We start from the raw sequence: 24,068 nt of genomic DNA on the forward strand, positions 1-24,068 counted from the left end.
ATAAATCTCTATTTTTCAAATTATTTCGCCTTAATATTTAACTTATTTCTTTTTAGTCTCCAATTATTTTAAATTTAATTATAATTTCATCATTTCATTTCATTTCATTTTTTGTATTTTTAAAATTTATTTTTAGATTATATAATTTAGATTGATAAATTTTATGTTTATGTAATATAAACTTTTAAATTTTAAATTTAATGTTTTTATAGAGATTTTAAAAAAATTAATATGAATTAAAAAAATAAAATAAAATAAACATTAATCGGGTACCTGCGATCTGAAAATGCAGATACCCGACTTACGAATACCCACCTTTACAGGCCAGGCCACAGGCAGAGTTTCGATGACCTGAAAGTCACGGGTACCCAGCATTTCGGATACCCAAAAATGCAGGTACCTGGATTTGAACACCTGTAACTGTACCCAAGACTCCACCTCACAAGTCATTGTACTGAAGCACATATTCTGGAGTCAATAGTAGTAATAAAACATTATGAAAATCAGAACAATGTAAAGTCGTGCGAGTGTTGTATGATACCGACCAACACACTCTCAAGTACATGATCTTTCCACTCGTCTATGGGGGCAATTTCTTCTGTCCGTAATGAAAAAAACACCAGTCGTACAGAATCTCATCATATGCTAATGCTATTCAATGATATCATAACAATGACTAATGCGAGGTTAGCTCATGGGAAGTTCAGCCAAACTCTTAGTGGATGCACCAAAACTATTGTAAACAGAAATCAAACTGAACAATCATACCCGACTGCCGGGGAGTATAGGTAGCAACGATTCTACAGTACAAATAGTCCCCACATGTCATCAGGTGATCCATTCTAACTCTTCAATTCAGAGTCCAAAGTAGCCGTCGGTTCATTGCAGGTGGTGCTAATCCCGGAATATCGCGGATGTCCTTGTTGTTTGGATTCACAATCTGAAAAAGAAAACCCAGTAATTGAGCATAGGTATAGAAAACATGTACAACTCGAAACGATAAATTAACACAGGCAGCTTTCAATCTGGAATTTCACTGGCAATCTAGAGAAAATGCTTTTAATCTTATACACAATCCACAATACAATATTAGTTCAGTGATCAATGTTGGAGCGAGGAAAACAATTGTACCTTCACAATTATGATGGCTATAACTCCAACGACAATAAGAAACAACAATGCCATAATGCACTTATCAGTAGCAATCTATTCACAAAAGGATAATAAAATTAGTAAATACAAGTTAACACGATACGGATCATAAGAATGAAAAGAGGTAGATGTTTCAGAGATTGACCTGCCTACCGATTTCTTTGACCAATTTAGATGCTTTCTGTATTGAGAAATGGATAGAATCCAGCTCATTAACTATCCTGCTCATTTGTTCAGTCTAGATATGATAGAAATAACATGGCTTAGTTTGAATATCGCTGTATAATCTCAAAAGATTAATACAATCTAAGTGTAAAACACTTGATGACCATGATGTTGATAATTCTTAATGCTTTTAAGTTGTGTACCTGAGCCTTGAGAGCTGCAGCAGTTTCTGATCCAACATCAACAGTATCTTGAACAACCTAATATTAAAAAGGGTCAGGCAAAATTAGTCTATCATTCTCAATAGCCCATCCATCGAGACGTGATAATGAAGGAAGGAATTAATACAAATCGTTGTACATCCCAAGACTTTTGCATTTTGTTGATTTTAAGTTTAATATAGAAAGAATATAGAAGGACATTTCAAGATCTAAGGATCTGAATGTACAACCAATTATTTCTCTCTACAGAAAATGTACGGGCTGTCATATAATCAGATGCAGAAAAAGTTTTGATACCAACCTTCTTAGCCCTGTCAATGGCTTGATCAGTCTGATCCATCATTTGGTTTCCTCTATCCATTAGCTGTTGATTTGTCATAGCTGCAGAACATACAGTTTGTCTCAGAAGAAGTTCAAAATTGAAGAAAAATATGATACCTACAAATCATTTCCAGTACATTCCAACAGCATCCCAAAAATCAATGTAAAGGAGTCAGAATTGGATCAGGCAGAACAGTAGAACAAAGCTTCATAGTAAGATTATTTCTGGAAATTCATGCTGCCATACCAACAGAATATATTAACCATTAGATACAACTCTGATCAACGCTCAAGTAGTTCCTCATAGCAAAGTTTACACTATTCCTTCCCAGTTTGACAAACACAAAATTACAAAAACAAATAGCTTGACTTTATTTATAAAGAGGAAAATAATGCTGAATCAAGTGATCAGAGGTTTCTTTGACAAGCTTCTCATCCCTCGTCAAATTATTGTGTTTGACAACATATATTCTAGCAATAGCACAAAATTACTGGCACATCTTACAGCCACTATCATTGGACAATCACTCTAAAATAAACGAGAAACTGAGAATTGTTAAGGCATGCGTAAAATTAAAAAGGAAAATAAAAGAGGCAAACAATGTTTGGCGTGAATTGATGCATCTGTGTATATTGTCAATTTCAGAAAGAAACACTGATTGGTGAAGAGCAATGTCTACCTAAGTAACTATAATAAACACATTTTAATTTTCAACTTGAACTTCACATCAGGTATAATAAGAAACTGATATACTTACATGAAGCTAGCAAGACATTTTCTTCCCCAAAGCCTTCACTAGGCCCATCAAAGAGATCAACTCGTTTGTTGTTCTCAAGATTGCTTTGATGTCTGTAACATAAGAAAAACAATGTCAGACTCAGACCAAGCCACATTACACATCAACAAAAGAACCAAACATTTAACAAAAAGTAGCAATTATGATAGGAATGAATTTATTATTGAATAATATCTATAGTAATTGCCTTTACAAATGACCAGTTTAAATCAATAACAACTTTAATTTAGTAGCACAAGATCACAAGGATGACCAAAAGAAAAGCTCCATCAATAACAACTTTAGTCTAGTAGCACAAGATCACAAAATTGATCAAAAGAAAAGCTTAAAACAGAAAGAAGGGAGAATTTGGAAATAGGGAAAGGAGCCTGTGATCCAGATAAAAGGGATAAACTCAATCAATATGAAATAAGAATGATTTATACAACTAGTAAGAGCATGATTCATGAACATGAATAAAGTTATCCCTTCATTTCACAAGAAACAAAATGGATAAGTTCTACTACTTACTGCTTCTTAAGGGCAACGTATGAATTCAACTCCTTGATCTGCAAGAGAATCCCATAAGGTTGAGAAAACTTTGAACATAAGTTGAGTATCTAACTTAAAAAATGTAAAAGAGAAAATAAAATGAAAGTTCTAAAGCACCATTGACTGCTTCTTTTCGTTCAGCATTTTGCGGGTGTTTGCATCATTTCTACTCTCTGTTTCCTTAACTTCCTTATCGAATTCTTTGATGAGCCTGAAAAGAACAAGGTGGAAACTATTTTGATTCCAACTGATGGGAAAACAGTTTTAAATAACCACACAACAACCAACAGTATGGTAGACCAATTTCTTACAACCTTAAATTCTTAGTTAAGAAACAACACAATAACAGATGGGTTTTCTAGTTCGTTTTCTTTTCTTTCCTTTTTTTTATAAAAAAAATAGTGAATAAACCAAAGCTTTATCATTGAGATTTATTCAAACTAAAGGTAGAGAGGCTTTCATAAACATAATGCGAGTCTCGTCACTGTTTTACTTCTTCACCATACAATTATTCAGGAAAACAAAAAGGAGAAGTTTCGAGGATGAATCTGAAATACCTCTTACACTCTCTCATCTTGTCGGTAAGCTCTTCCAATTGCCTACTCTGCCTATTAACATCCTTAATCTTCTCCAGTTTCTGGAATCCATTTCTGCAATAAAAAATACAACAGCAGTTTAAAAAACGTGGGAAAAAATCGTAATCGATATAAAATCCACAATGCCTAAGCTCAAGTTACTTCAAATAGAGATTTACGAAAGAAAGCAGAAGTTTACATCATAACAATCTGATCGGAATCAACATTGCAGAGTCAACGAAAGAAATATAAGAATTAAAATCTTACGATAAAGCTCGAAAAATGTCGGCGATTTGTCCTTCGATATCCGCTAGCTCTTCGCTGACCGCAGCTAAATCCATCTTTCAACCACAGAGGTAACCGGGTAACTTCTCTCTCTCAAATTTTGATTCAATGTTCACGCATTAAATGCATTCACGGAGTAAAGGAAACTTTAAATTCCTCCAGCTATTTATTAAAAGGAATGACGATTCAAAGACACGAGACGCCAAAACAGCAGATCCAAATCAAGGATATTATCCGATCCGACGGGTTTACAGTAAGCAAAACTCGAAATGCGTAGACTGTTGAGCCAGTGGAAGAGAAAACTCGAGACGAATCTTTAAATCCAGATCAAAGAACCAAACAGCATCGAGATTTCAAAAAGGAACCAAAATTTGAAAGGCGAGAAAAGAAGTACGAGATTTACATTTATTATGTGCTATGTAAAGGCTTCTTCATTTGGAAAACAAAAATGAAAAAAAAAAACAGGAAGGAAGGTTGGTTGGTTGTTTGCTTAAACGTTAGAGACGATTGCTTCTATTCCCGATCTAAAACAAACTTACTATACAATGGTCTTCTCGTGATTTACAGAAATTTTTCTATTTTTTAAAATATTTGTTTTCCAATTTTTTTAAATAATAATAATAATATCGTTAGGTGGTTATGGATTGGAGAGAGCCGGGAGGTGTCATCTGGCTGGCAGAGATGGAGGGCGAAGAAGGTTTAAATATCTTTGCGATAATTAAGGCGTTGAAACGGGAAATTACAAATTAGGAACTAGGATGAAGTGGGAGCCAACTACTTATGAAGCATTTCAAGAAATTATTAACTTCTTTAAATTTACTTAAAGGGTAAACTATCGAAATGTCTCACTTATTTTTTATATTGTGCACTTTTATTCACCAAATTCAAAAAATTTCAATTTTGATCAATGAGACATTAAATGATGTTGGTTTGATGATATGATATGTTAGTAAAATGGTTTAATTTTTTTTTGGATAAATTTGAAATTTATTCAAAAACTCTAAATCATTTTACAATGGACGCCTATACTCATATTACCCCTTACTCTTATTCTATTTTTTTTAATAATCTAAAGTGATTATAATATAATATATGTTCAAAAAAATCATCCTATTGATAATATATACCCTGAAGATACCACTCTTTTACCATATCCTCTTTTACCATATAGATCAATTGATTTGATATCGTTTATGTATGAGTCTACAGTGCACGTCGCACACCGCAACATACCACTAAAGTGACACACCGAAATACACCTTATCCTTATTATATAAATATTAAAAAGAATAATAGTTTATTGAAAATTAATAATTTATTAAAATTTAATTTTAATTTTAATAGAATTATGATTTTTTATTAAAAATAATAATTAATTTAATAAGTTTAATTTGTTTAGAATTAAAATATCAAACTTATATAATATTAGAGTTCATCCAAGTCAACTAGGGACCACCTTCACCAACCCTTGTCTCACTGAAAAATCATTTTAAACACCATTCACCCCTTTCATGGAGTCGCTTAAAGAGTAAACCGGACTTTCTAGTCACCAAATAATTTCTTCTTAACGAACATATATTTTTTTCCGGTTCAAAAATCAATTCAGTAAATAAAAACACGTTCTCTGTATTTTCATTTGGATAAATTTACCCAACTCTTTAAGAAAAATTGTTAAATAAATAAATGGAGCTAAGACCGTTATTGTTTGTTGTTTTTTAAGAATATTTTTAAATTTTACTTTAAAAAACATTTTAAAAAATATATATGATACTCAAGTAATATGCAAAAGTAATTTTTTTTCGGGTGGAATCATACCATCAACATTGAAGTAAATTTTATACATTATTCAACCATACAATACTCAATCTTCAAACAGAGACACCAATGAATACGTAGCAAACAAATCAAACACCTCCAAAGGAACATGCGACATTTTCAACAGATTTGATCTCAGCATTTTTCATCTCAACCTTAGGGACGGTAACAGTAAGAACCCCGTTCTCCATCGAAGCCTTCACGTCATCCATTTTACATTCTCCGACAACCTAAACCTCCTCGAGAACTTCCCGCTACTCCTCTCCACTCGATGCCACATGTCATTCTTGTTTTCCTTCACGTGCCTCTCTCTACTGATTTGAAGCACCCTATCGTCTTCGATCTCCACCTTCACTTCCTCTTTCTTCAGCCCTGGAAGTTCCGCCTTGAACACACGTGCGTTCGAAGTCTCCTTCCAGTCCACACGACAGTTGACGAAAACGAAATTTTCTCGGAAAAGTTGAGGGAATGATATGAGCTTTGGGGAATTGATTTCCTTGAATGGATCCCATAAATCCATCGAAAATGGGTCGAGAACGCTGTTGCTACGTCGATTGCGGAAGAAGTCAGGAATCACTGCCATTTTTTGAGCGAAAGTCAGTGTTTGGATGCCGAGAAAGTTATTTAACATTTTTTTTTCTGTTTTCGGATCGTTGATGATATATAAATTCTAAATTTGTATTAATAAAATTTGATTTACACATAACAAACAACGTTGAAGCGTTTAGTTAAAGAACACACTGAAACACGTACGATGACGAATATTTACTTTCTGGCAACGGTAACCGGTGTTTAAAATGATTTTTCGGAGAGACAAAATGATTGTCGACGAGGAGTGATGGTGATTACTTATTCATTGGGATGAACCCTATATTTATATAAGCTAAATATTTCAATTTTAAATAATTAAACTTATTAAATTAATTATTATTTTTAATAAAAAATTAAATTAATTTTTAATAAATAAATAATTTTTAAGAAACTGTTACACAATAAATAAACTTTAACTTTTTATTATGTGTTTTAATATATCGTTTTAATAGTATGTTACAGTGTATGACGTGCATAGTAGACTTTTCCCTTTTATTTATGAATTTTCTACGTTTAATATAAAATTTAAAATATGGTTAAAACTTTAACCAAAATCCGGTAGCTACTAACTGCATATACATGAGGAAAATAAGATAAGTAGTTGCAGGCTCTTTAAAACACCTTTAGCGCATTCTTCACTCGTAAGCTCAACCTATATATATATATATATATATTACCGAAGCCATTAGGAAAAAAAAGAAGGAAAACCCATTTCTTGCTCCATGATCAACCATCTTCTCGAATGATTAAACATGGTTCCAAGCAGATAACTTCTTACTGTTATAGACCGTTACGACCACACATATGACGAACAATATCAGAAACAATGCACCATTTGGGATCCTTGTATTATACAATTGCAGTTGAAGGATCAACATCATCAGTGTTGTGCTGATGCATTCGTTTTTGTACGGCTTTCACGGCTACTACTCTGGCAGCATTGGCTGCTTTGTTTGCAGCTGCGATTGCTTTGTGCACTCTCTCATCAATCTTTGCAATGCCGTAAGCTTTCTCCGCAGCTCTCTGCGCTTCCTGTACGCAGCGCAGCATATTATAAGAGAACACAGAATTTATGTGCATTATGCACATTTACATTGAATATGAACACGGAATTCTTAGGAATACACATCAGCTGCTAGTGAAGCCGGTAAATGCCAGATAAATGATATGAAAAATACCTGAACGACATTATCGACTCGAGATTGAGTGACAGCATTGGGAGATCCAAGATAGATGCTTTGTGTGCTATGAACATCAAGAACCCCATTTTGCCAGTGACCAGACTGTGTCTCTCCATTTCTGAAAGTGTATGTGCCAAATCCCTGCCTTTTTCCCTCATGCCAGGCTCCCTCATACTGGTGTCCATTTCCAAATTGATAAACCCCAAAGCCATGCATCTTGTCAGCAAAATACTCTCCTAAATATATGTCCCCATTTCTGCATTTCAATTCATAAAGCTTACCAGTCATTAAAACTGAAATCTACATCAAAAGTATGGTTATATCCCTAACTTTCTCAACGAATGATGACTCAAAAGTTCGGAATAATTTTAATCCAGTTCAATTGAAAAATAATCTGCACACCTCAACACTAGTCTCAATGACAAGTGCATGAATCCCTGGCTCAAATAGCTGGATTCAAGCCCCTTTCACTCAACACACACACACACATATATATACATACATATATGCGTGTGTGCGTGTATAACCCTGATATTATAGTACTCCCCACAAGGCAGCCATTTGAAGAAATCTTGAAGGGATTCATGGCTAAGAAGATTGCAAGGATATGCTCAACCAATGTTATGAAAATGAAGAAACAAATAGATATCATAAAACAAGACCGCTAAAACAGTTAAACTTTAAACAACAACAAATAAACTGCCTAGGATGTTACTGTTAGTAATATACACCAAACATATACCAAGAATATGACTAGAATCTATAGAGCAAAGAACCCTGATCCACTTTTTCACTTACCAAGTTTTAAGCTAATGAAGACTATTTCTCATATGAACTTATTAAATGATTAAAGAGAGATGTGGGTTAGGTGTAAAGGTAAAACTTCACCAGGTCAGAAGTAGTTCACTAATCGAAAATAGATAATCGAATTCGGAACCATCTAAAGACAAGCATAACGCAAGCTTTAACTACCACTACCAAAATCTGTAATTGGAACAAACATCATACATTGATATAAACACAAACAATGCAGACTCCAGAATCCCAAAGTTTCAGTTCTTTCCCGCCATTCGATGATTGAATACATACCAGACAAGGCAACATCAAAATCTAATACTGTTTCTTCACTCAAATCTATCCAAAGAAGAAAGAACAATAATTCACCTGAAATGGTAACGGCCAAGCCCATGTTTTACACCCCACTTGAACTCCCCTACATAGTTGCTGCCATCTGCACCAGTATGCACTCCACATCCATGGCAATGCCCATTAGACCACTCCCCTGCATAAACATCACCAGTAAAAACCTGTACACACCAATTCCATGCCTCAATCCCTGCCTAAATTGACCACGATATCGACTCCCTTTCGCCCATGTTTCCACACCATAACCATCGTATTTCCCATCAATCCAATCCCCCTCATATCTCCCTTTCATGTAGTAATAATAAACCCCACTCCCTGAACATTTCCCTTTATGAAATTCGCCCTCATATACATCCCCATTACTATAAACCTGCACCCATGTCCCTGAATTCGGCTTCTTCTCCGAATTCGGCTTGGATCCAATAGACCAAACAACAGTTTTCGAATATTTAGAAGACGACCCTAGTTGGCTAAACTTAGCAGGTAACGAACGAGCGAGAAGCAATCGAATCGAAGGCAAGCGAGGGAGTGCAAGATTAAGGGAAACCAAAAGGGTAAGCGAGAAAGCAAGCAAAGCAACGATATTCAACACGAAAACCCGCCGAGGAACCGAAACCAAAAAGTAAAGCGATGGGAGAGAGAGCAAAAAAAGGAAACGTAAGTGGAAACAAAGCAAACGGCCACGGTTCAAATGATGAACAAGTTTCCTACCAAGACAAGCAGAACAAGAGAAATACTGGGAAAGATTGAATCTTTCAACCCTTTCGCAGTGGACACGGTGATTCTTGAAAGAAGAAAGGGTAGGGGAACGAGAAAAAGAATTGTGGGTCATTATAGGCCGCTTATGAGGAGTCGAAAGAAGGGCATGTGGTGGGGAAGGGTTATCGGAGGAGGAGGGTTTTTGATGGTGAAAGTTGGGTTCTTTGTGACGGTGGGCTTCTGCTGCTGGTGGCGTTGGTGAAGGTTTGGCACTCGGATGGTGAGATGTGGCTTAATTTGAATGGCAAAATCAGGGCTTTGATGATTGAACTGAGACCAAAACCAGTGTGGGTTGTTGAAATCGGAAGAGATTATGCCTGCTTTTCTGATCTCTTCTTGTTGTTGGTCAGATTTCTTCTGATACATTTACATAATTCAAACAACTCTTCTATTTCTTGATTTCTCTGTGTTTATAACGGCAAGTGAAACTGAAAAGTGTTTGTTTGAACTTCGAAGGCAATTTCGTCTATGTTTCTTGAGTCTGATTGAGTTGTGTTTTCTGCCTACTAATTATGGGTTGTTTGGTTTTGGCTTTTCGATGTCTGGTTTTCGAATTTCGACATTCCATTCTTACTCGAGCAACATTATAAATTTGTTGGTTGACACGGCTTCTGTAACTAAACCCCCTGCTTTTCATTTTATTTTCTCAAATGCCACTGCCTCCTTTTTCCTTCCATTTCCATTTGTTTTTTGTGTTATTTTCGCCCAAAAATTACGATTAGTTTAAAATTCCCAATTTGTATAATTCCGAAAGAATAAAATAGTGAGGCAATCACATTGAGGAAGGGTTCTTTAAAATATATTTTTCTGTTTTAGAAAATATGAAAACTGGAGAGAAAAAATCTAAAGTAATTTTATAAATATGGGTACAATTAGGGGCAATTACATTGAGGAAGGCGCTTTGCCTTGGTCACATCTCCAAGTATCAAAACCCGTTCAAATGGGGGAAGTGCCGGGTGGCGTTCAACCAGTCTATCTGCTGACGAGGCCTCTTACTTTATTCCACGTGGCAGTTTAATGAATTTAGCACTCACTTTTTTAGTTTTTATTTTTTAATTTGAGAAATTAATGAATCGAAAACCTTTATAATTCCTTAATCAATACACTATAAACAAATATAAAGATAATGCATGCCAGACTTTCCAGTCTCAGAATTAATGTAAAATAAAATTTAGTTGATCTTATTCCCGTATGTAATGAGATAAGGGGAGGTAAGATAGTAGGCTGCCCCTAACGCCAGGTTGAGAACAGTTTCCGTGGGAGATCTCCAACAATCAGAATTATGAATTAATATAAAATAATAACACATAAATCAAATAAATTTAAATAAGATTAAAGTAAATCAGAAATCCACACATAGGTTTCTCGGTAATAATTTATCAGATATATATATATATATATATATCAATTGAATCAATGAAAATATAAAAACGTTAAAATTGTAAATAAATTGATATTTCAACGTTAAAATAGACCATTGTTGTTCTTAGAGATTTTGAATTCAAGTGCTACCGTTTATAGAGGTGGTTGAACGTTCATTGTCAAATAATTTAGAATTTTTAAAACATATATTACCTTGTGAGAAAAATAATTTTAAAAAAATCTTTAAAACGTTATTAAATGACATCAAAAGATTATAAAATAAAGTCATTTTATTAAAATAAAATTTTAATAAATGTAACACTAAAAGTTAATATAAAAAATAAAACCAAGGAAAAACAAATTAAATTAGATGGTTAAAAAATTCAAGAAACTCGACTAAACTGATCCTCTGGTCAGATCTCAATCTATGTTACCTTTCATTTTGCTATATTGTTGTGGTCGAAGGGGAATTGTTCAACTCTAGAGGTCTATTTAAAATTTAAGAGACTTCAAGTAAAAATATTAGATTTAAAAAATAAATTTGGATGAAAATATGAATAAGTTTAAATATTTAGATTTCAAATTCGATTTGATTCTTTACGTTCATAAAATAACATATTATTTTATTTTTATGTATTATATAATTTATATTTCGGAGAAAATAAATCTATAACAATGCATAATAGTATGGCATAAACATTAAAAATATGATACTTTTTATATTTAAAGGTACATAAAATAAAAATATTAAATACAAAAGTTAAAAGCAACATAACTATTTAATAATTAAATAAAATAATATGAAGAAATTAAAATAGAATTGAGTTAATCATTTACAAATATAATCAGGTTTGAAAAATTGTTAAAACTCATATTTCGAGTCAAGTTGAATGATTTTTATATAATTCCTAGTCTATTTGAATTTCTCATCACTTTCAAATAAAAAATAAAAAATATTAAATATTTAAATATATTCGATTTTTAAAAAAAAATATTATGAAATAAGAGAACAAAACAAGAGTTAAACAAGAGCTTCTATAAAACGACCAATGTAATCCTGTTGCAAGAGAGAAGCAACTTCCAAAGGTGGCATGGAGGACACCATATCTGCAACACCTCCTATTCCAGCCATCTTGGATAACTTATCAGCAACCTAGTTAGTGACTCTGTTGACATGTCTCAGATTCACGTTCCACTCGCAGTTTAGCAGCTTTGTAATTCAGTCCAGAAGGGTAAAAGAAGAGCATCTGTGAGAGTTTTGCTGTAACATCCTAAAAACCTTCAAATTATCCACTTTCACCATCACTTGTCTCTCGCCAAGGTTCCATATTTATTACACCATCAACAATTTCTTATCTGTTACACCATCAACCTTCAATCCACTCACCATCACTTCTCTCGCCAAGGTTCCATATTTATTACACCATCAACAATTTCTTATCTGTTACACCATCAACAATCTCGATCAAATTAAATTCAGTAAATTTAAATAAATATAAAATATTAATATCATATTTGTCACTAATGGGATTGGTTTAAGTGATAAGCAGTTTGATATCGTTTAAGCATGTTTCAAGTTTGATTCGTTGTGTGTGCAAAAAATTATTATATTAGGAGACTAACCTATCAAAATTAGAAGTGTAACACGAATCGATCTCACTAGTAAAACCTAAAAAGGTACTTTTGGATTCTTTAGTACTCCACTCGAAAATGGACCGCTAAATGCTTTGAACAAATTATGCTCATATATTGACATTAACCTTTTTTTGTCAGGTCATGAACATGTGCTAATCTTGTTTATACCAAAGTTTTAACACATATTTATATTAAAATAGGAAGAAACTAATAAAATCTAAAATGAAGTGTTTAAGACAACACATGATTAAGGGTGTTCATAATTCGGTTAAAATCAAATTATCTGAACGAAGTAATTTTTTTTCGATTAATCGACCCATTAATGTTGGGTTCAGTCCATTGACAATTAATTCAAAATTTAAAATCAGTTAATTAATCAAATTAATTAAATTATTAAATATTTAATGTATTATATATTATTTAGATTTAGGAGCATTTATACTTTGATCTTAACAGAATTAATAAAAAATATAAAAAATTAACATATATATTTATAAAATTTGATTAATTCGGTTAACTGACGAAATTAACCGAATTTAGTTTGATTCAACTATTTTTTTTTTAAAAAAAAGTTCTATTTAATTAATAATTAAAGAAAACAAATCGATTAATTCGTCTAATAATGATTCGATTCTGATAAGTGTAGTAAGGTGGTTTGTAAGTGTCTGAAGAAGTATATAATAAATGCAATTAATTGGTCAAAAAGAGGAGGAGGTGAAGCCTCCACATCCAATGACAAAGCAAGTAACTGGTCCTACCACCATGTTCCCTTATCCACATATTTAGTATATTACTCCAAAATCAAATACTACTATTTGTCCACGTCGTCCTCATCTCTTATCACTTCCTCTTATCTATTTTGGGAGCATCCATGCATGTCACTGTTTCTGTTTTCTTATCCATATTGCTATTTATTTTGGTTTTTTCTATGCCCAGTCAAATTCTTAAAGTGTGAGGTTTTAATTTAATTTTTCCTATAATTACTGATTTTTTTAATAGATTTGTTAAGTTGATGTCATTTATATTATCCATTTGTCAATATCAACATTAATCATTCTTATTTTTTCGTAAAAATTAAAGATTGACATCGGTTCGGGCCACTGTTGGTACCCTAACTCTTATTACACATACCGACTTAACGGATAGCTATTGTCAGGTACCTAATTGTTTGTGTTTTGGGTGTACAAACAAAACAAATCTGTATCTAAATGCTAAGAAGTGGGCCTCTTTGTTCAAATGAAGTATTTAAAAGCCCTTCTCTAACACCAAAAATACTATATTTTCTAAACAAGTAAAACCACTAAATTTTCCAATAAATTGGAGCCAAATATCCTACAAATAATTTTATTTTGTTATGAGATTACCCAGAGTCTTAATCTCGTTTCCATGAACACAAGGTCACACACCAGAAATCAGAAGACTAAAACACGTTCATCCTACAAGTGAACAAATTGATACAAAAATATCTTTAAGTAACGATAAACACATAATACAAAGGTAACACACGAGACCAAACAGCCATCAAATAATAATCAATTAAGACTACTTTGGAGAGTAATCTCTACCCACAAACAATTCCAGCTAAGAACACCAAAGTAAAAAGCTGCTCAATTAACACTTGCTGCTAGCAAATATGCTTTATGGTAATACTTTTTTAGAACATTTAAAATCGGCTCTAAAACATGATTTACTTGAGAGGGACTGTCAAACTATACCTCATCGTTCAAAACCATTACTTCCAAAGTAGAAGCTCGGGATACAAACTTGTGTGCCCGGAAGTGATCTTTGATTCCGATATATCATGGCTTGTGCATCTTGAACCCGAATACTCTTGGAACGTAGCTTTGTGTTGCCTTCTGTGGCTTCAGGTGCCCGTATGTCATCAGGAACAGGTGTGGAAATGTGGTCCCAAAGTAGGCTCCATCGATGTCTTACATAGAATTAAGTTCACTACAAACTCAAATCAAAACATGCCAAAGCAAAGTTGGAAATATGAATGTTTATCTTATGACAATATATCACAACATTTATGTCGTATTGGCAGATTTTCTTATCAAATAGAGTCCTTTCAACCATATTTAACAAAATGGTTCTGCAGCTCGAGGGGACTAGTTCATGTCGTTTTTTGAAGAAAATAGTCTACATCCCCCCTCTCTCTGAGGTCATGAAACAAGTTATTCCTAGGAACATTGCAAGATGCTGAGAGAAGAGGTCCTAATGCAAGCAATGTCAAGATAATATATGAATATAATAAACTTTTAGTAGTGACAAAAAAACAAAATCTATTTATGACATGCATGTTATCTCCCCCACAAAATCCATGCAACAAGAAGAAGCAAATAAGTTCAATGGCCTAAAGGATACTGCCTTGATACTTGGACCGAGGGTAGTAGATATCTTCACATCTAGGGCAGTATATTTTTACAGTGCTTGACCGAGGGATATCTGATTGACCAGCTGGAAGACAAGGTTGTCCACAGCAGTAAACTCTGGGGCATCTTCCAAAATCATAGATCTTGTACTTATCTAGCTGTAAAAGTTTTCAAAAGTATTGATATAATCTGGTTGTTCAATTTACGTATTATCAAAATATGAAATTATCACATCAAATAAAATGTCGAACATCTCACCATAGCAGCCATTCCTTTGCTTGTCAATATGTATCTGGCATGAATCAGACCATAAAGCATTTCTGCTGCAGATTCAACTAATTCATTTTGCTCCTCTGTAAACATATCTCCTATCAATTTCAGCCCAACAAAATTACGGGTTGCAAGAAAATATTAAGAAAAAGGACACTTTCCATGTTGCTAGATGACAAATAATATGTTTCACTTAAACTAAAGTATTATTATCAAGGACTTAAATATAGAAAAACGTTTTAAATTTTTGCCTTCATCAAGATCTGAAGCAGACAGATTAGAATTAAGCATGTCGTAAAACTATCTGCTTTGAAGAAGGAGAATGAGACTAGCATTTACACTCAAGTCTCCAAAAACTAATAGCAGAATGGAACAAAAGGCTTCAACAAGAACAAGAAGTAACAAAAAATCACACAACGTAACAACTTGAGAAGAGAAAGAAACAGTAAGCTTACCATGGGAAGATTCAACATCCAAAATTAAATCAAGGGCATAATCGTAATAAGGAACCTGGCTGCTTAGCCCACAAAGGTTAAAATCATCTTGTATGTAGTCATCATCCACTTCGCAAAAGAATTCATTTCCACGTAGGTTGCAAAACCATGAGATCCAAGATGTATCATCCCCATCAGAACCACTAACATCCGACTCTTCGCTGTCTGTTTCAGATTCATCTACAGTCAATGCAACAAAAACTTGCATCAGCATATGTCCCTAACAAGTAAAATTGGAAAGAAATGTCACCAAACACCAAAATTTAATCATCCCTCGCTTTGAAAACATGGTTCACAGAAGAGTAAAACAAGAATAAACTGAATTAGTAACCATGAATAAACACAAATATAATGTTACAGTTCATAAAGCTGAATGTTTAGAGGTTCATAAAACATAAATGTATTCAACATCATTTGATTTTGGAAATGCCCCCCACCCCTTTTTTCTTGATGAAGGGTAATCGCAGAACGCAAAAACAAACTTAGGATTCAAGTAATTGAAATGATGGTTCGTTTGAACGACAAACAAACATCCATATGATCTCCTCACACCAAAGCTGAGGCAATTTTATTTACATCCATATGAATAAGCTTCAATGTCTATTTGTCATTAATGTGTTTTTCCACAATATTCATATTAATAACAATAAAAAAATCGTATTTTATTTACATCCGGCTCCAATTACATATCCATATCAAGAACAATGGTAGATAACTTAATTTCTCGAATTCAAAATACTGTCAAAACCTAGATGTAGAAAGAATAAAAAAACACCTCAATTTCTCTATTTTTCTCATTTCAAAAGGGAAAAGTCCATTTTTTTAAACAAAATAATCCGAATTTAGATATCAAAAGAGGGAGGGAGAAGTTGTTACGTATACACCTTCGGCGTCTGCTTTGGGTAGAGAAACGGAGCGAGAGTCGCGATGATGATCGGTTGGGGGCTTCCCCGTGAGGAGGTAACGTGCGGACTTATCCTTGCCGTTGGTCACTCTCGAAGTGGAGGGCGACGATCGTTCCAGCTGCTTATCAAGCACCTCGTTGACCCGCTTCCGATCCGCCGCCCCAATCCCTCTGTCTCCTCTGTACATCTTCTCTCTAATCTTTCCTTCTTCGTAGGCAATGGTATTAGTCGCTCCCGTTATCGCCGATGCTAAACGTGAAATGACGCGAACAACCTTAGCCGCCGAAAATATAGGGTCTTCTTTTGGTTTTAAAATCAGATATAGATGAGGGGTGTAAACAGGTTATTTATTGTGTAGATTTTTTTTTTTGAGCGGTTTCACTTTATATTTGCTGGATGTGAAAACAAACAGGATAGAGAGAAGGGTAATTTCTAGAAAGTTAAAAGGTTAAATAGGTACAGAAGTTATATGTCCGGTGAGATGGCCGATTATCGGCGGCGATAGCTTCGGGACTGCTTTTAAGTTTTTAAAGGGCGGTGGCGTCTACTCTCCGGTACCAAAATATCACACGTGGCGCTTGATTAGCTAGTCACAACTCACCAATTGAACAATGCATAATACATATATATATATATATATATATGGGTAAACTATACTTTTAGTATCCATACTATCTCTTTTGTTCCATTTGAGTCACTTAACTATTTTATTTTATAAGGCACAATACCAAAATTAGCCCCCAATATTTACCAAAATAGTCATTTTACCTCCTATTCTAATTTTGGAGATTTTAGCCCCTAGCGTTTCATTTTAGGATAAAAACTCTAACATTTGACAAAATAATTTATTTGTCCCTTGTTCTTTTTTCTAGAGTATTTTAGCCCTTAACGTATCATTTTAGGTTAAAAAAAGCTTTTATTTTGGAGAGTGTGTTAACTATTGGTTTTTATCTAAATGGGTAAACTACATGTTTAGTATTTCTACTATCACTTTTGTTATGTTTTGTCACTTAACTATTTTATTTTTTAAAATCATACCTATCATTTAGTTTTGATTTCATTTTGGTCACTTGTTGTTAAAATATTAACGGTACTACTAACATGTCACCATAAGATAATGTCACATCTTCATTGAGGAAAAAAAAATATCTTGTTAACAGTTCTGTTTATTTTTTAACGGTAAGTGACTAAAATGTAACGTTGGGTATAATTTAAAAATAAAATTGTTAAATGACCAAAACAGAATAAAAATAATAATTGAATTACTAAACGTGTAGTTTACCCTATATATTTATGTACCAATCCAATGAATAAACAAAAATTAATTGAACTCATTACTAGAAGATTATGAGTTTTTCTATTGGGAGTACCGTCAACATTTATTACTTCTCTTTAATCATTTTTTAATAATTCAATCTTATAATCATGTTGTGATTATTTAACCATATGATAGGAATTTTAGTCCTCACATCATAATTAAGTCTATTTAATGATCCGTCTACCTCCAAAAAAAAAAAAGGATTAATTACTACCACCAACAATAAACACCTTGATTCAAACCAAAAATATCTTTATAATTTTATATGTAAAATAAAGTAAGATAAAAGTACATAAATCATCATTGAGTCTCTAACTATTAAAATTATAAAATGGCCCTCCTATTATGTGATGCTATTTTGTTGAGTATCATACTATTAAAAGTTACAAAATGATCATTCAAACTCTTTTTTTTTCTGTTAAAACATTAGTGATCATCTGAGCTAGATGTTAATATACTGATTGAGATACAATAAAATTTAATCCTAAAACCTTTTAAGTTATATTTTATGGTTCGAGTTTCTGTTAAAATGGAATTGTAATTTTTTACTATTTTCATCGTAGGTGTGAAAGTAACATCAATGGTCGAAATGAGGCAAGGAAAGAAAAGAAGAATCTTGAAGAAATGTGGCGAGTACTGGGGACGAACCAGCTAACAGGGCAAATAGGCCAGCCGGAGACCGTGTAATGTATAGATTCTTGATTTATTCTCCATCGGTCGATTCGAACAATTACTATGGAAACTGTATCCACTACCACTAATTTTTATATGTTTGTGTTGGAACCAGCTTAAGATGCAATAAAATTGTAAGAGTAGGACAGGGGGTTATCTATTAAGGACCCATGTTTCCATTCTGTCCTACATAAAATATATGAATGCTTCATTAGAATATGAAGCACAAAGCTTAAGGTTTTTTTATTATTTCTTTTTACTTTTTTCTTCCGCATAGTTTTTCCTTCTAATCAGAAGAAGAATGAAGCCGTTTATCCGAGAGATATAGATAAGTTTCCCTTGCCTTCATTCGTGATAAAAATAAATGTTATTCTCTTTGGATTCAAGCAATTGCTTTTGCATAATGTTTGTGTGTTGTCAATTGATTAAAATAATTCTAAACATATACTATTTTATAATAACCCTAAACTATTAAAAAAAAACGCACAATATAGCCATCTTTCCCAGTAATGAATGTTCTTCCCAAGATGCTTTACTTACCATGCTCTAAAATTTTCTCATCTTGTAAAACTGTTAAATATAACCTAAACTAGAACTTGTATGTACTGCAATTACATTCAAGCCAACCCATGAGACTTGTGGAACTTATTACCGCAGTGTAAAAAGCAACATTTTGAAGCTCTTTTTTTCCTCCAGATTCAAGAGGATTGCAAGTCTGTTATGAAGTAATTGAAGAACAAACTGCTCAGCACATTATATACACAATAATAGGTTGGTTCGGATGCATCTTAAGAAAAGAGTGATTCCTATTACCCTAAGCTCAGAAATGTACGATCCCAATCCCCGATCCAACTGATTCCATTGCAGTTTAATTTTGGAAGTAGGATTAATAACAATAGTGCAGCACAGCAGAGTCGGAAACAGCATCTACCTCTCATGAGTTTCAACTTTCAATAGTACACTTAAGTAGGAGCTTTTAAATCTAATAATTGATTACCAAGGAATTTTGTTTCCCTTCCTTTTGAATCTACCAACACCAAGTTGGGGTTCTTTGACTTTACAACGCTACAAATATTTTCTCAAAAAGGCTGAACTTGGAGAGTACTTTATCATGTGTGATGTAATGTTCGTCTGCAAAGTGCTGAGTTGGTAAAATATAAACCATCCTCTTTAATCCTGTATTTGAACTATCTGGATCACAAACTAACAAGAAACCTGCCAACGACTACGATTGTTCGACCTGGTTAGTAATTGCATCGGGGCAAGACTGCGCTTGTAGAAGTTCTAACCGGTTGAATGGTGGTGCGAACTGCAGTATGTAGTCCTCGTCTAATGCCCAACAAAAGAAATCAGAACAAGGAGCTAGAAAACTTCCATCATGCTCGATGTTGATTTTTACTCGGTCATACAAACAACTATACATTTTCAATTAGAAACAAAAATCAAGCACATTTGAAGGGGAAATGGAAGTTAGAATCTTACTCTCTTTGACTGTTCCGTAAAGCCAGCACAATACCTCATCAGCAAATGCCAGGCAGACTCCTCCCTAAAGATAAACAAGGAAAAAGGTTTACTTTATAGCACAATGAATCAATGAAATTCCAAAATGGGAGAAAAATCAGCTTGGTGCATGTATATAAAACCATAAAATCATTGTTGCACATGAGTAGTTCTTCACTATCACAGCGTAATATCTTTGATTATGCCAATGAGAATACAATTTAAAAAAAAGATTAATCAACTAATTAGATGCTTTTGCTGTAATATATAATACCTGCCAGTAGTTCTTCATCTTCACTCGATGAGTAATATCTTTGGTTCTTAGTCTCTCAGTACGTACAAGTCGCCCTGAATCATCCCTACATCAAACACGCCAATGGAAACTTCATTTTAATTGAAAGAGAAAAACCTACTACAAAGAGAACCATGGAACTGAACGCAGCTCAACATTGTTTTCTGGATAAATACAGCTCGGCATTTTTAGAGGAGATTGCACACACACACTGAAACAGTTTTTTTTTTTTATCATCATTATGTCTGAACTAAACTTGGTTTTGGAACAAAGTGATTTTCTAGTCACACAAGTAAAGAATGAGAGACATTTTAAGGCAATTGAAGTTAGTAGGAAATGCCAACTGAAATTACCTAAACCCAATAACAATATACGGAACACCTGCCAGGAATGATTGAATCTGTGACGACAAAACAATAAAGTTATTTTCTCCACAAACAAAGGCTAACTTGAAAAGGAAGAACACCATTTCTCAATATAAATTTTTAAAATGCCATTTCCCAAGAATTTCTGATAAAATAAAATAATGAAGTAAGAATCTGAAAGTAATATATATAATTTGCATGCAGAACTTCAAAGTAAGAACAATCCATGAACAGCCAACAGTCCATTGGAAAAAAGAACATACCCAAAACTTCAGCAGTTTCTCTCTTTCATATCTTTCCTCCGTATGATAATCCAACTGCAAAGGAAGGGACACATTCACGAATTATACCAGTAAAAACTGTTACAAATAATGAGAAGGCAGCAAGCGAAGCATTGAGCATCACGAACCATTAAGCTAGTTGCATCTTTACCTCACGGCTCGTTTTCAACTCCACATAAAATCTTCTTCCCTCATCAGTTGAATCACAGCAATCCATTTCAGCACCCATCAGAATACGGTGAGCCCCTAATTTCGTTTTAATCACCGAACAGTATTCAACATTGGCATCAACATGATGTATCTCTTCACCATCATCACTCCTTGGATCTTCAGTAGCAAGGCTCTCAAAACAATACCCCCAATAACATCTAAATCAAAAAGCAAAAGTGATGCAATTAGAACTTGAAGTTAAATAAGCAATAAAAGAAATCAGCAGGGCTACACGCCACCTCAAAGCATTTGATTCCTTCATGTTGCTGACCCATAGGGAATAATAGTAAGGAGGTGCTATAAAAGTTTTGGTACCTTCGACGATCCAACTCACTCCGTGGTCTCTCAGGCAGTTTATGCAGGTCGAGATAGACAACACCATTCCGCTTGTGAACTCCCATTTCCCAAGGCTCATTTTTAATGTAAGCAGTAGCCATTATCTGCATGACAACAAGAGACAGTCCAATGAAATACATAAAAAAATGTGGTGTATCATCCATCAAATTCATAAATGAAAACTCGGATAAATGCCATCACTTATTAGTGAAAAAGATTAGTGGTTTTGACATTGTTCATATAGAAGGTAAAAAAAACTGATGAACATAGATTCTCTATGCTTGTGTAATTCGAGTCATACAAAAGAAAGGAGGTGTGTGCATTCTTACTAGAAAGCAATTACCTTATTCAGATTGTTGCGAAAAGTCTGCAAAGGAGTATGGAATATTGTTAGATGATATCCTTAACAAAAGCATTAAATGGCAAATTCATATTTCAAAGAATATCATTTTCCATACCACAAAATGAATGTTTTGAAGGGGGATATTTTTGTCTCTTATGCAAGCAAGAAGATCACCAAAACCCTCTGAACCTAATTCTGGTCCAGGAAATCACAAGGTTGGCAGCATTGATTAGACCTCATACGAAATGCCAAAGAAATGTGAATAACATAAGAAATGGTAGCATAATGTACATCACCAAAACACAAGACAATTTCAACATGAACAATTTCCAACTTTTCATGAATAAACCATACCTTTTTTCTCAGTAAAGGTATCAAAACCTTGATTGAGATCAGCTCCAATCTCTTCAGTAATAAGACGTTTAAAAAGCCTCTGATGATGCAAACATTAAAGAAACATAAAAAAATGAGCTAATGAGAAGGAGGACAACAATGACAATATAAGACCTGCTGAAAGTTACAATGCTGATATCCATAAATCTTACCAAGCTGCGGTCATCAAAGTAGACATCTCCACCTTCTACACGGCTATAGCAAGCGAGTTCGCATGGCTGCCAAATTTGGTTACCACATTTAGCAAAAGGTAGCCCACAAAAAAATTACCTGACAACATGGTGTATGTGCATGTATACAGAAGTAAATAATTTACAGGCTTTAAAGGGTATCTAAAGGTATAAAATAACTCCAAACAAACACTACTGGTCACATCAACAAGCTATAAAAAAGTATATAAACCAAAAAAAGCCATGTGAAATATCCTGACAACCACCTTCACTACATCTAAAAGGGAAAAAGATAATTTGGTATAATAACTTTGCCTTGCTTTGGTATATCAAACTATATTATTTGATGGATCATTAAAGAAAAAAGAAAAAGTAATTTACTCACTTCCTGAAATGCGATGCATTTTCTAGATAATGTCTCTTCACTCTTTAAGAACTTTAGCTCAGAAACAAAGCGGTCATCACGATATCCATTACCAAATTTGTTGCCATAGCCATAACCTTGTCTGGGAGGATAACCAGGACGGCCAAGGATACCAGCTCCTCTATCATTGTGCCAGCGACCTCGTCGGAAACCTCCTCTGCCTGGGTTATTAGTATTACGAATAACAGGCAATACTGTAAAACAATAGTGATAAAGAAGATTAGTTACCATTTAAGCAGGAAACAAAAGGTTCAACCAAAGATCAATTCAATTATTCAGTGTATATTACAAGAATTGCAGGCGCAGCTAGTTAAAATATTCCTGCATAACATTGTCACATTTCATCAAATAAAGCAATATAATAGCTCATATTTCATTCTTATGATCTTAGAATTTAAAAACATTCAGTAAACATATAAAAAGGACTCCATAACAACTCCTCTTTAACTTATATATTAAATTTAGCTGTTAATAGCTAGCTGCCCGTATACTTAAAATTACTTGCACATTGAGATTACTCCATAAAACTTAAATAGCAGAATTCTAGCCCAAAGGTTTCTTTTTTCATAGATAAATCTCAAATAAAAGGAATTGGTACACTTCAAAATCCCTAATTACGGGTCAAAATGAGTGAATCTAATAGAGATATAATGAATTAAAGAATTACCAGGAATAGAGAAAGGGCTAGTGGCAGGGGTTTTATAGTACTCTTCATTATCAGACCCAAAAAGATCGCTTTCATCCTCTTCATAGCCAAAAATACCCCTTTCGATATTCTCATTATAATCGTAATTAATGGCATTAACATTGCTTACTTCTTCACCGTTTTCATCTTCTCCTCCGCTGCTAGCGCTTCCACTAGCACTGCTGCTGTCTCCGCCGCCGCCGCCGTTGGAGGAAGAAGAAGCCGACGACGACGATGAAGCAGAGGACGTTGAGGAAGATGATTCGCGGGAGCCATCACGATTGTCGTTGTTGTTGTCGTCTTCTCCAAAGAGGTCGACGTCTTGTTCTGAGAAATCCATGTCGGAGATTGCTCTTTACCCTTCCTTTTTTGCTGTCTCAAAAACAAAACGAGCAAAGCGAATTTCTGCTTTTGAGGTTTTGGCCCTTTTGATTTTAACAGTTCCTTTTGGTGTCGACTCGGTGACAAATCAAGCGAGTTGACTCAGTTTTACCGCAGTGCT

At 33.9% G+C, this 24,068-nt stretch overlaps 3 protein-coding genes and 2 pseudogenes across 5 annotated transcripts; all 5 read right to left on the reverse strand.

Annotated features, from left to right (window-relative positions):
• Positions 1-517: 517 nt before the first annotated feature.
• LOC120164375 (novel plant SNARE 11-like) lies at positions 518-4,427 on the reverse strand. Of its 2 annotated transcripts, none has more exons than XM_039174114.1 (10): positions 4,030-4,103; positions 3,745-3,837; positions 3,305-3,398; positions 3,167-3,204; positions 2,618-2,709; positions 1,840-1,919; positions 1,521-1,577; positions 1,298-1,390; positions 1,132-1,206; positions 518-940 (listed from the first exon to the last, which is right to left on the reverse strand). In XM_039174114.1, the coding sequence occupies exons 1-10, from the start codon at positions 4,101-4,103 to the stop codon at positions 851-853; spliced, it is 786 nt and encodes a 261-aa protein (XP_039030045.1). In that variant the 3' UTR covers positions 518-850. The 2 variants fall into 2 exon arrangements, 1 of the variants encoding a protein (XP_039030045.1); XR_005519725.1 differs by having other exon boundaries at positions 869-940; positions 1,306-1,390; positions 4,030-4,427.
• Positions 4,428-5,951: 1,524 nt separating this feature from the next.
• On the reverse strand, positions 5,952-6,497 carry LOC120164395 (annotated as a pseudogene).
• A 644-nt stretch (positions 6,498-7,141) lies between these two features.
• Positions 7,142-9,964, reverse strand: LOC120164402 (annotated as a pseudogene).
• Positions 9,965-14,139: 4,175 nt separating this feature from the next.
• LOC120164403 (casein kinase II subunit beta-1-like) lies at positions 14,140-16,903 on the reverse strand. 2 transcript variants are annotated; one of them, XM_039174146.1, is made up of 5 exons: positions 16,557-16,903; positions 15,634-15,852; positions 15,167-15,276; positions 14,901-15,066; positions 14,140-14,466 (listed from the first exon to the last, which is right to left on the reverse strand). In XM_039174146.1, exons 1-5 carry the CDS (start codon positions 16,762-16,764, stop codon positions 14,336-14,338), a joined length of 834 nt encoding a protein of 277 aa, XP_039030077.1. In that variant the 5' UTR covers positions 16,765-16,903; the 3' UTR covers positions 14,140-14,335. The 2 variants fall into 2 exon arrangements, with proteins under 2 accessions (XP_039030077.1, XP_039030075.1); XM_039174144.1 differs by having other exon boundaries at positions 14,145-14,466; positions 15,167-15,261.
• A 2,815-nt stretch (positions 16,904-19,718) lies between these two features.
• LOC120164379 (NAD-capped RNA hydrolase DXO1-like) lies at positions 19,719-23,936 on the reverse strand. Its single transcript, XM_039174117.1, has 13 exons — positions 23,549-23,936; positions 22,843-23,075; positions 22,440-22,505; positions 22,249-22,327; positions 22,010-22,089; positions 21,895-21,918; positions 21,531-21,655; positions 21,157-21,373; positions 20,988-21,041; positions 20,713-20,759; positions 20,342-20,426; positions 20,050-20,113; positions 19,719-19,896 (listed from the first exon to the last, which is right to left on the reverse strand). The coding sequence occupies exons 1-13, from the start codon at positions 23,904-23,906 to the stop codon at positions 19,793-19,795; spliced, it is 1,536 nt and encodes a 511-aa protein (XP_039030048.1). The 5' UTR covers positions 23,907-23,936; the 3' UTR covers positions 19,719-19,792.
• Between the last annotated feature and the right edge of the window lie 132 nt (positions 23,937-24,068).

This window comes from Hibiscus syriacus, unplaced genomic scaffold, assembly GCF_006381635.1.
Source record: "Hibiscus syriacus cultivar Baekdansim isolate YM2019G1 unplaced genomic scaffold, ASM638163v2 tig00111513_pilon, whole genome shotgun sequence".
Classification (NCBI taxonomy): Eukaryota; Viridiplantae; Streptophyta; class Magnoliopsida; order Malvales; family Malvaceae; genus Hibiscus; species Hibiscus syriacus.

Bases quoted from the DNA above. Each gene is read 5' to 3' on its own strand.
- LOC120164375 (XM_039174114.1), bottom strand. From the start codon at position 4,103: ATGGATTTAGCTGCGGTCAGCGAAGAGCTAGCGGATATCGAAGGACAA. The intron at 3,838-4,029 runs GTAAGATTTTAA...TTTTTATTGCAG, and splicing joins GACATTTTTCGAGCTTTATC to AAATGGATTCCAGAAACTGG. The intron at 2,710-3,166 runs GTAAGTAGTAGA...CTTATGTTACAG, and splicing joins TACGTTGCCCTTAAGAAGCA to ACATCAAAGCAATCTTGAGA.
- LOC120164403 (XM_039174146.1), bottom strand. From the start codon at position 16,764: ATGTACAGAGGAGACAGAGGGATTGGGGCGGCGGATCGGAAGCGGGTC. The intron at 15,277-15,633 runs GTAAGCTTACTG...TGAAATTGATAG, and splicing joins GGATGTTGAATCTTCCCATG to GAGATATGTTTACAGAGGAG. The intron at 15,067-15,166 runs GTGAGATGTTCG...AAACTTTTACAG, and splicing joins GCAAAGGAATGGCTGCTATG to CTAGATAAGTACAAGATCTA.
- LOC120164379 (XM_039174117.1), bottom strand. From the start codon at position 23,906: ATGGATTTCTCAGAACAAGACGTCGACCTCTTTGGAGAAGACGACAAC. The intron at 22,506-22,842 runs GTGAGTAAATTA...CAAATTTGGCAG, and splicing joins AATGCATCGCATTTCAGGAA to CCATGCGAACTCGCTTGCTA. The intron at 21,374-21,530 runs GTACCAAAACTT...TTTTTGATTTAG, and splicing joins AGTGAGTTGGATCGTCGAAG to ATGTTATTGGGGGTATTGTT.